The following is a 12,319-nucleotide window of genomic DNA, read 5'->3' as shown; positions in this document are numbered from 1 at the left end:
AAACAGGGCAGAACCCCATCCATGCAGAAATGAGGAGAAAAGGCTGAGGAGATGAGAAGGATACGAGTGTGCACAGTGTGCTGCACCAGAGAAGAGACTGAAGGGAGAACTAGAAGGACCTCATACACACAGCATACAGAACGCTCTGGTCATACAGCGAAGCAACACACAGATGATACTGAAAGGGGGCTGAGCAAGAAGGAGTTAACCAGTGTTTCGGCATTTCAGCCATGTGCAGTGCTGCTATGAACCGCTGATTTGACAACTTTTGATATGGAGGATTACTTTTTTGCTGTCCCTCTTAGCTGCAGCAGGGTTGTCCTGTGGTGCGCGGTGCCTCTTCCAATCTGTGTCTTCACTCAGTACGGGAGTGCTCACTGTGCAGTGGGTCCCTGCCCGCATCCAGACGGATCCGTCCCGCCAGACTCACTGGCCAGCCCTCCTTGGGTTACAGTTTCTGCCTCCTGATGGGGTGGATTTCAGCTCACCAGCCGAGCCAAGCGCACTCTGCCATTCCCAGGGTGTCAAGCTCCTTTCGCAGGCTTTCAGTTTAAGATATTTAAAAGCAGTCCTTGCCTCCTTCAGGCTAACCCAGTGCGTTCCTTGTGTCGATGAATTTTGAGATTGCTGTTCTCTGCTACGCTTCATCGGTCGTACTAGACCTGGCTCAGTTTACATCAGAGGCAGAGTTTCCTCCAGGCACTGTGTGTGGCTTGTGCCATTCCTACGTACGGGTGTCGAGGGCAAAGCGGGGGGATAGGTGAAGAAGAGGTGCTGCCCTCTAAGACCAACAGGGAGCGGGCTTAGGCGCCGTGCCTCGCTGCCTGGCCAGAGCCGGCCGACACGGCGGCCGCTGCCTTGCGGGGAAGCTGCGGGAGCCCCGGAGGAGCCCCGGGGGAGCCCAGAGGGAGCCCAGAGGGAGCCGCGGAGGAGCCCCAGAGCAGCCCGGGAGAAGCGAAGCCGTCTGGTGCCACCTCCCGGCTACGCCGCCCGCGAGCGGCCCTTCGGCACCCGGGGCTCCTCCACGGGCTGGAAACCTATCTCGGTGTCATTATTTCTAGGCAGACACTGGTAAAGGAACAATAGCGCTTCAGTAGTATCGCTTCCGCTCCTTCCCCCTTATACTTTCGAGTTGTGCCTTTTTTACGCACGGGACTAAAAAAGCATCATAAAAGCCTGTAGTGAAAGCTCTCTTATTTTCATAAAGCACAAAGAGTGGCTGAGGCTGCATTACTGGGCAATTACTTAACATAATGCATCGCCAATAGCCATGGGTTAAGTGGGAGGAAAGAACTTAGTCTAATTTGCTGCTTTTCATACAGCTGAAAATAGAGAGGTGAGCTGCTAACAGCTGAAGAATCACCCACAGTATCTGCAGTTGATATAAATGTGGATTTTTATTTTTAAACGAAGTTTTTCATTAAATCTTCTTTCTGGGCAGAGACTAGACTGTGTGGCAAGATGTGTATATTGTGTAAATTTTGTGTAAATGTGTATTTTGTACCAGCTGATGTAAAAAATCATGCTCTTGTATTTGGCAGACTTGGGGTATAGGCCCACGTAACCCCACACAGAGAGCAGTAGCTTCATTTTAGCTGCAATGCAGCAATTCCCTCCAATCAGGCCTGTCTTTTCTGGAATTAGAGATATCATTAAAACGGGTATATAAGCAGCCACAAACAAAGGCAACAGGGCTATTTTCTGTCTGGGGAGAGATGAGGGGCAGGGGGAGGCGCAGCAGCCAGCCGTGCTGGGGTCCCACCCGAGGCAGTGTGGCAGGTCCTGGTTTGCTCAACGAGCAATTCATCCCCGTCAGTCTCTGTTCCAAGGACTCTGTAGAGGAATGGGGGAGCACAGGCAGATGGTACCAAAATAAATAGGTTCTTTCCCACCATCCACCATACTTGATTGCATTTTTTTCTTTCTTCTCCAGTAAATAAAGCAAAGGGAAAAGACCACACCAGAAGATGAATCGCACTGTCTTGGCTAACTATTTCTGCTAAGCTTGAATAGGTTTGCAAAGCAGACGTGTAGAACCCAGGCAAGAAGGGTGAAATAATTAGAGTTGGAATGTGGGCTTTTGTCCCTGCTGTAATTGTCCCTGGGCCAGATGAGAAACATTAGACATCCAACAGGTGATGTTTTCAGATGAAAGAACTGAACAGTTCCTCCTTTCTCTAAAGGCTACATACTTTTCCTATCTAATCAGTGATACAAAATGGGGAGGTGCTGACACAAGCAGGAATAGCCGATTACCTCATCAGTATGGCAGCAGCTCTCCCTTTAAAGTGAGCAATTAATTGTGAGTTTGGGAGGTTTTGTTTTGCTTTTTAATTCTCTCTTTGGTGCAGGAACCTGCAGTCACCTTTAGGACTGTTCTAGTCTTACTTTACATCTGTACTGAGGCTGAGCGCAGTATTATTTGCTATATTCTCTAACCAGCTCCACTGCTGCTCCTGCAATCAAATGTAAAGCAAGTAACTCCAGTTGCCAGCATTTTTTCACTCATGTTATTAGTGGCTTTGATTTAAGAACTTGAGGAAGCTGAATCACCATAGCTAAATGTAACAGCGTGTACATAACCATGAATAGCAAGAACTTCCTCTGAAAAACTTAAGAGCATTTTTTCTGTTACCCAGCAGACAGACTGGCTATCCCTATGTGGGAAAAACCCCCTGTTAATTTCACAGGTGACCAGCAGAGTTGCAACAGAACTGCTCAAAGATTTAAAGCAAGTGGGAAAGCAACCCTCCACAATGCAGTGACAATTGTTTCTTCACAATTGTCTCTCAAAGTAGCCTCCCCCCCCCAAAAAAAACTGTGTAATGTTTGTATGGCTGTGGAGTTTGCTGTTTCGTTGGGGTTTTTTAAATGTATCTTATATAGTGAATTTGTGTCATGCTTTGCTGTGACAGTCCTCTGGATTGCAACTGGCCATTAAATTTCATCTATAAAACATTATTAATCTCTCAGCTGCACAATTAAAGCATCATTATCTACTGGCCACACTGTACCATGTCAAGCTAGAGAAACTGAAGCTACTACTAAGAGGGGAAAAGTGACTTTTAGTGTAAGTAAAAATGAGGCTGCTTACACATCCCATACTGCACAGGCTTGAGGCCTCAGCTGCCAAGAGCCCTTGCCCATTCTTCTTTCTAGGGAGGTCCAGATGGAGTTTCCCAGGACCCATAGCTGCACCACATTCTGACGTGGCAGATTTGGCCACCTCCATTTATTCTTCTGCCACAAGACCACAAGCAACAGGGCGGAGACAAAAGGGTGCATGGTCCTTTCTTGAGGAGCTGAAGTGCTACTGAGATGAGTAATACCTCAAGATGGTCATAGCAGAATGGTAAAGTGCTAGCTGTGGGAATCAAGACACTTCCAGGATCACCAGATGAAGTATAAGTCAATGTAATGATTATTTCACAGTCATTTAATTTAAAAATAAACTAGTACCTCCTTTGAGCAGTGTTAAGAGCCAGCAGCAAGCCATAACTCATACTGTTGGCTGCACTGGACATTTCTCTCTTCAGGAGTTTGGATGAGATGTGGCCTTCAGCTCTTGACTTCAGGCCAATTTTGTTCTGATGCCATCGTGCAAACCATTAATTTTCTAACATGGTCTTGCCTTTTCTAGTCTGACATCACAGCATACTTCTTCCTCACCCCCTACTCTTTTTTGGTGTAAATTTCCTGTCTACCATCGTATTTTGGCATTATGGCAGCACACTTGACTATAAACCTCGTGGTTATGCCAGATAGCAGGGATAGGAGCCTTCTCAGATGGAGTCTGTTTATGTATGATAGAGGTTAAATAATTAAAATTTCTCCCTCACAGCACATCTCCTAAGGCAGGTATCTTCAGAAACCCAAAAGCATGCCTTTTTCCTTGTCTAAAACATGTAAGTAACCATTCCTAAAACAGAAATGACAGGACCCTTGTATGGCAACCCATCTGCTCTTACGGCAGCAGATGAATGGTGGCCAGGGTTACTGGACAGGTAAGATTAACACCCACCAGTTTAATGTTCACATGAGCACAACCCAAGTGTAGCATGGACAGTATTTCTAAATGAGTGTATCTTGAGATTCACACTTTGTATTCGGTGCTGAGTAAACAAATGCACTGACCTGCACACTATGAATTGTAACTCTCTTTTGGGGAAACAGTAGAAGTCTGAAAGCCGTATGTTGTAGGAATTAGGAAGGCTCTGAGGAAATTGTTTATAAGAGAGACAAGGTGGGCAAAAAATGAAATTCCAGCTCCTGAGTTTTTTCTTCTAGGTAACTGCTATAGTTGGGAGCCATTAAGGTCAAGCAGTCCTTATGCAGCCATGCTTCCTGCCCTCTCCTCCCCCTTGGGTGCTCGTGCTGCTATCCCACCCGCACTCACTCCTCTCCTCAGGTTATGGTTCCCTCCGTGGCTGGAGCTGGTTCTGGGCAGGCACTTTGCCTCTTCACTCTCCACACCAGCTACTTCCATGCCTCCATATTTGATGTTAATTCTGGACACAGAGATCCCTTTCCACACTGTGACAAGTGCCCTGAAAATCTAAGATGCTGTTCTGAATTACCATTTAAGGCATTAGTCATTTAAGGAAGCTTGTTCACCAGCCAGCAATAATATACTCCTTGCATGCAAACAGTCTCCAAAATAATAAAATAGTCTTCCATGACCCATTTTTCTCTCTGTTGTAGCTGAATTTTCTGGGGATGTATTGGATCTTCGACACAATCATGAACAATAAGACAGTGACACAAGTTTAGCAGTTGCTTTGTGAGATTAGGTTAATATCACGTAAAAAATGGTTCTCAGATTCTGCACACAGACAGGTTTATGTAAAATATATAAACATTTGTCCAAGTTGTTACAGATTGCATAAATATGGCATTTTTACTGTTGCATTTACAGATGTGCATGTACAATGATGTGCAAATAATCACAATCTGATTACAATCTTTGAAAGGTACTTGAACCTTGCATCCAAGTAACGCAATGAATGAAAAATGCCCACCAAAGAATTTAAATAGCAAACTTATAACATGGTTTAAATTCATAACAAATTTCAATGTCTTATCAGTAAAACTTTCACACATTTAAAATATTTTGTATTCATTTTATTTGTATATGTCAAAATACATTTTTTTTTCCAAAATAGTGGGTTTTGCAACTAGTTTCATGCAGATACAAGGTCTGCTCAGTACTACCAATAAAATCAATATAGCACAGTAGCCATTCATTTTTTAGATATAAAGAATAAATAACCTAAATATAAAACACTAAAATATTAGAAACACGTATTTAATCATTCACAGGCACCCAAACTTTACCAAATATAATCCAGAATATGCCTAACTGTCTTGTAACAGAACTCAATACGTTGCAGCCATTCAATTCTTTATTTTATGTTAGCATAAGACAACGGAAGTCCCTATGGTTCAGACCCACCTCTCATACAGATCAATTACAATAAGATATCTCAAACTATCCGTGTACCTTTAAAATCAAAAATCCTGAGCTTGGTAGTAAGAGCATAACCTTACATCTTCAAAAAACCAATCAACAGAGAGAGGACATCATGTCTTCCTTACCAAAACATATCCCACCCCCGTAAAGCTAACCCTCCCCCCCACCCAAGTAGGCAGTAGAACACAATGACCTTTTTAAATGAAGGGGTACAAATTCACATTTAATATAGTATACAATATAATCAAGAATACAATAGCTACTACAAGCTTTACAATGTACAATTTGTTTTAATGGCTGATCTGTTCAGTGGTTTTAGGCAATAAACTATGTGCCAATAGGATGTCATATTTTGAATGGTTTAGTGAAAATATAAAAGCTGTTTCTAACAAAAACGATCTTCACTTAAGTACTTTTTTGTTTTTAAAGGCCACTGAAATGTATAAAATGGTCTGACATGATGGTGTTATCAAATTGGACGCCTTCTCACATGGCAACAACAGTGCATATAAACATTATTGTGAGTGTAATGGGTTATACTTTTCAAATTATTTAGTACATTACTTTGGCTAGCACAACAGTTTTGGACAGCACTCAGATAAATACAGGTATGTGAAATGTAGTGAAGCAGTTATATTTATGCATTTTTTTATTATGGTGAACACTATCAAATGAAAAAAAAATGGGACAAAAAGGTAATAAAGTTTTTATATAGTTTAGACCTTTTGTAAAGATAGGGCTCCATACAATGTACAATGTCTAAATTCTTTATACCATAAAAATTAACGAACTTTGTTAAACACACTAGTCTGGATAGCCTAATTTGCATTAACAGACATTTGCAATAGGGAAATATATTCAAGCATGCCACGTGGTGGTCTGAAAAATCAAACCAGTACACATTTATATATACAGCATCACTCAGTACCTGCTCAAATGAATGTGACAATTATAGGATCTAACATCTTTCACTACAAACTTCTTTTTTTTCCTTTTTTTTTTAAAGTGACCAATAAAGGCAGAAAACAGGACTTTTAAAATATTTCTAGTTTCAACTGACTTTTAAAGCATTTTGTATAGGAAATAAATGCATATTGCACAAACAGTGAAAGCAAATGTTCCACCAAACATCTCTGTTCCAGGTGGTTGGACAATACAACTCTAGTTAGCTACACAAATTATGTAATTTAAAAGGGTGTGTGGTCTCTGCAAATGGTAAAGCTGTGAAAACACTGTACAAGAAAATCTGGTACATGAAAAATTAGAAGGGAAAAAAAATCCAAACTTAAATCTTAGAGAAAAACTGAGTATAGGAAAAAAATGGGAATTGTGGCACAACAAAAACATTATTGAGTAACTGTCGTCTGTGAGAGCTGAAAGCTTTTGTTGATGTAAAAGTGTTTATGTACAACTAAGGCTTACTGGTTAAATATCTGAGGCGTATCTGGCCTTGAATACTTTCCTTATTATGCTGTGGCTGTAAACAAGATTTCTCAGTCATTTTATCTTCTCAGCAGCTGCATTTTAACAGAAACAATGATCTTGATACAAAAAACACACAGGTAAGAGGGTGTTTGGCAGGATATCTGAAAATGACAGTCTCCGAAGGATCTTCCCACACTTCCAGTGACTGCCATACCATGGTCCACTGGAGTTACTAGTGATGTGCAATACCGTTACTTGCTGCTGTAGTAAACCCTTTATTTGGAAAGTTTGCTTATAACTCTGATCAAGGCCCCATTTTCATCTTTTAGCCTCTGGTTGTCTGCCTTCAAGTCTGGTAGCATCTATGAAAAATGAAACATGATGGTTATTTGCTGTTATACCCCAAGTAAAAGCAGCAAGACTAGACAAGGATTGGGAGTAAAAATCTTTATTCAGCTTAAATATCTTGGCAGTTCTCACACTTCATATCAGCAGTTCAGAAAAATCTCTCCTTTTAGCATGATATATTTAAGGGCTAGAGATGAGAAGTTTTCATTTGCTTGGTTGGACTAGATGCACTAAAACTCAGTGGTGCAGATGACCAGCCTCTGACAAAAGCATTTATAGTAGCATGAGGAAAGTAATGAAATACTTCAAATTCCAGGGGGGAGGAAAGGGGGCAGAGGGAAATTACCAACAATTTAAAGAGGCTTGTCTATACTGCACTTGCAGAATTTAAAAAAAAACATGCTGTGGCTAAGCATCTCTACCACTGTGCTCTTGGATGATTTCATCCTGATCAAATACAGTGTGATTCAGCTTGTTAGCTCATAGCATTAATCCTCCAACCACTTCCAAACTCATGTTGAAGCACACATCCTGTAATTTGAGATCATGTCCCTGAATAGCATAGTTCATACAAGATCAGATCACTGAAAGAGATCACAGCAACACCAGGCTGCATACTCAGGCAGACAGGTTAGGGGATGGCAAGTTACGGCTGCCACAGGAGACGGGTAACACACAAGCACAAAAGCTGCAAGGCAGAAGCCAAATGAGGTGAGAGTTGGACAGGATCAGATAGGAAAGGAGGACAAGTCAGGGCACAGAGGCTGGTACTGGGAAAATTCAGCTTGCCAGAGAAACGAGAAGTAATCTCAGCAGTTTTCCGTATCTACATTCACATACTGATAACAAACCGCCTGTCACACTCATGGCTAAATTACACTATGGATTATAGCAGGGGTTTTACACAGGAGGTAACAGCCTGTTCCTGCAGTGGTTACTCAGTAACCTCAAGTGCAAGTGTAAGCAGGAAGTCTGAGTTCAGCTACCAACCTAGGTAACACCTGTTATCCTATTCTTCATTATTTTCTTGGCACGAGTTTGTTTTCATTTTATTCAATTATACTTTATACTATACTTATATGAAAATTATACTTTCAATCCCATTATATTCAGAACATTATAATGGAATAGAAAGAACTGAAGAGTTTAAAAATGCAGGGTTAATTAACTGTGCACTAGAGACTTCATTTATACACCTCCATCTGTCCATACTTCACTGAACTGCAGACCCTTTCACAGTGAAACACAATGGTGAACCGAAAATGACTGAGGTTGTAGATTTCTAGTTTATTTCCCAATAATACTTTGCAAATACCAAAGTATGTGAAAGGAAGTTGACAAGAAATCATAAGAAGAAAAAAGGTGGTCTCTACAATTCGGTTAGGAAAAAATCATTCTGCTATCCTTGATTCCAACTCTGCTCTATGGTGGAGCCTAGGAAAGCCACCTAAGCTGAGCTCTTTAGAGAGTCACAGGGAGGCTTCCATTATAGTCAAGTGAGAGCTGCGCTCTGAAAACAAAAAGAGCTGTAAAATTCTGATTACTTTCAAAAATCATGTCATTATGTTTGAAACTGGGCAACACAAGTGATCTTTTTGCAATTTTCAAGCATTATTGTTTAAAAGTTTTCTAAGCTGTAAAAAGTAACTACTGTTGTCCAAGACAGGGGTCATATCCAGATAATATGCATGTGTCTGCAAACAATGGAACAGCCATTTGTTCAGGCAAACCAACCAAAACCTTTCCTTCCTCCTTTCCATTCTGCTACAGATTTCATACCAAAGGTACTGGGTGAAATCACAACAGCCTTCATCTAGCCATGCACAGGGAATCAAGGGAGTCTGGTTTTGTACTGGTTAAATAGGTACCTCGAGAAGTAGTGTTGTGTGTGCATTCCAATGAAACCTCAAAGTCAGTCCAGGAATGTCACAGTCCTCTTTCAGCTTACTGAGTAGGGAGGGAGCTGCAGCCCATAATGGTTAATTACATAGAGACAGACCCACAGAGAAGTGTATTTTCTGGTGAACTCCCTTAACAAAATCCACTGTTCAAAATTAGAGCTTTAACATAATCCAGTACCACTATATATCTGCAAATCTCTGTAAATATATTTTAATCCTGATTCAATTAATAGGTAGAATAGGTCTTAAGGAAATACTTTGTCTTCTGTTGCTAGTCTGCTAGAGAATAGGGGAAGACTGGTAAGAGACAAAAGGGTTATATCACAAGATAAAATGGCATCAAGTTGCACTAGGAGAGTTTTATACTGGATAGTAGGAAAAATTTCTTCACCAAGACAGTTGTCAAGTAAGACTGCCCAGGGAAGCAGTGGAGCCACTATCCCTGAAAGTATTTAAAAGACAAGAAGATGAGGCATGCAGGGACACGGTTTAGGGGTGGTTGTGCTGGGGTACTGGTTGGACTTGATGATCTTGGAGGTCTTTTCCAACCTAAATGATTCTTTGATTCTGAGAATACCAGGAGATTCAACAGGAAGGATAAGCACAAGTAACCTAAAATACTTACACTTCTCATCTATACTACTCCCCACATACTTTAAACAATTCTCTTGGAGCAGTGCATTTCTATGGGTATTCAAACTTCTGGTGAGGTGACACCATACACCTTTAATGTTAAGAGGGAGGAAAAAAAACCCCTTTGCAGTAAATTCAGTAAAATTAATTACATACTGCACTTTGAATTCCAATTTAGTTCTCACTAAAACAGCAAAGCAGCTTCCTGAGATGAGACTCTAGCATAAGATTAAAAATGCACTATTTTGTCTATCTGTATCATGACTAGCTAGTAACTTTGCAGTGCTATCATTGAGCAAATAAAGATTCAGTAATCATCTGACCTATGTGGAGCCATCTCGGATCTGTACAGTAATAAGCATGTCTGTGTTTCTTGGAGGATTTAACAGTTTGTACACACAAAACAACTTGATGAATAAAGATTACAAAAAGCTCATGAACTGCTGAAGCACCTGTTCAGATTACTCAGGCACACTGCTGTTGTTAACCTACCATCATACTGTCAAGGCTCCCTGCTGTGTTTCCATTGCTTCTCTTTTGCTGGTCAGGCTACTCAAGCTCCACAACGACCTGCCATTGAAAACTCCTGCTATGGAGAGGAATACTGAATGGTTTTCTGTGGTTAATACCCCAAATGGCTTACCATGGTTAAAGGAATGCCAGTGCTAGCAAAAAAAAGACAGTATGGATGACAGCTGTGGACAGCAGTCATTAGATTAGCTCAGCTGTGTTGAAAAACCACATTGTTAGCTGAGGCTGATGTAAGTCGGACTGCCCTAAAGGGACAGCTCTCCCTCCTCATGCAGCAGTGTGCTCCTGCTGCTTTCTGCACAGCTAATTTAGTGATCCAACAATACTGGGGTGAGATGGATCAAATACTATAATGAATAAAGGGACTTGTTTTCAGCCAGGTCAGTGAGCTGACTTCACTTTTCAGTAAGGGTTCACACAAGGGAGCATTGAGGAATGCAGGGCCTGGATCAGGAACACCACATCCTAATATTAGTCCAATTCCAGGAAGACACCAAGCAAAAGGATAAACCTCCTCTTTATTTCAGGCCTCTTAGTGGGGAAAACCTGAGATCAGATTCTGAGCAGACTGTACACTCATCGCCTTCCTTTCTAAGTGGGAAGGGGGGTAAATGAGAGGAAGCAGTTTAGCAAGAGTCAGAGCGCAAGAGTGCAGAAGGTTGGTTTCTTTTTTTCAACTACATACCTCAAAAGCTCACTGTAACCTCCAGCCTAGACACTTGTTATATTTAAGAGGAAGAAAGGCATATAGATTTGGTGCAGAATGAAACCACATTTTGATCCTCATGTAAGTTTTGAACCTTCCACAGGTTTCTGAAACAGCCCTGCAATAACACTAAGAAAACAGACTAGCTTTTTTTTCCAAGATGGAACTCAAAGCAGTTCATACCTTATCAGAAGGGGTCTGAACCAATCTGCCACACTAAGCAGTTTTTTTGTGTCTGTGATTTTACAGTCCATGCATTGTAGGACTCATCCACACTGGAATGCCTATATATATATATATATAGCAATAAAAATCAATAATCTTAACTCTGTGCTAGAACTGGATGTTTTAAATTGTCTAGGTAAAAATAAGGATTGGCAAGGCCCAAATGGGAAGTTAATACATGAAAACAGTAATCAATTTGAAACTCCAATACACTTCTGAAAAAACAATACTTTGGTCCCCTCTAAAACACTAAAACACACAAATGTAAGAAAAAAAGGTTGCTCATGCAACTGTTCAGGAATACACAGTACTGAAACCAGTTCTCAAACACTCTTTTGTTAAGACTAAATTTTTATCAACTCTATGCACTTAAACCAAACTGCAGTAAGAAAGCTCAAATCTTATTTTCAGTTTGTTAGAAAGCTAGAGGCCAATCTACTTGAGCATTTACACAAACATCAAAACAAGAGACTGACTTTAGTGTATCCTCATGCAAACTCAAATCCTTTCAGTTGTTGCCAAGGTTTAACATGTCAAAGCTCTCCTGGATCCTTGCCAATTTATCTTCAAGGACAAGCTTCAGTGCTAGCAGGGGCAATACCACACCATACCAACACATCTGCGACACCTCTAGCTTGTACACTGGGCACCATGCTTTAGCTTTAGCCACACCTCCAGAACCGAGCAGCACTGAGTCAGTTTCTGACACGCAAGTGTTAATAGTAATATTCTGCCCAAGCACAAACTGAATGTCAACACCTGCCTGGCTAAACAAAGGAGAAGGAAGAAATTACAAGTCCACAGAGCGCAGTTGCCTACAGGACCCTGACAACTTGGCAAGCACTCGGGTCAAGGCCCTATTCTCAGTCACCAGTCGCTCATTTATGTGTTTCAAAGATTGAATCTGCTTTATTTGTTGCAGGTTCTGCAGGAATCAAAGAAATAGGAGTGAAAACAAGAAAAAAAACCCCACATATATATTAGACGAGCAGAATTGAAAGAAAACTTAGAAGAGACAGTCCTGTTTAAAGTAAATAAGCCGCTGTGAAAGGAAAGTATCAAACAAGTGGCACATTCTTG

At 41.1% G+C, this 12,319-nt stretch overlaps 1 protein-coding gene across 4 annotated transcripts in view; it reads right to left on the bottom strand.

The window, feature by feature from the left end:
• Positions 1-4,815: 4,815 nt before the first annotated feature.
• PPP1R12A (protein phosphatase 1 regulatory subunit 12A) overlaps positions 4,816-12,319 on the bottom strand; it is a 114,730-nt gene continuing 107,226 nt past the window's right edge. For all 4 annotated transcript variants that reach the window (XM_032106672.1, XM_032106673.1, XM_032106671.1 and 1 more), the window contains one exon: positions 4,816-7,257. Coding sequence is in view for 2 of the 4 variants with exons in the window: in XM_032106671.1 (XP_031962562.1) it covers positions 7,171-7,257 (87 nt within the window). In the remaining 2 variants the exon portion in view is untranslated. The remainder of the gene's footprint in view (positions 7,258-12,319) is intronic.

This window comes from Corvus moneduloides, chromosome 4, assembly GCF_009650955.1.
Source record: "Corvus moneduloides isolate bCorMon1 chromosome 4, bCorMon1.pri, whole genome shotgun sequence".
Lineage (NCBI taxonomy): Eukaryota > Metazoa > Chordata > Aves > Passeriformes > Corvidae > Corvus > Corvus moneduloides.
Note: the sequence above shows the minus strand (reverse complement) of the source record. Positions and strands in the feature narration are given on the sequence as shown.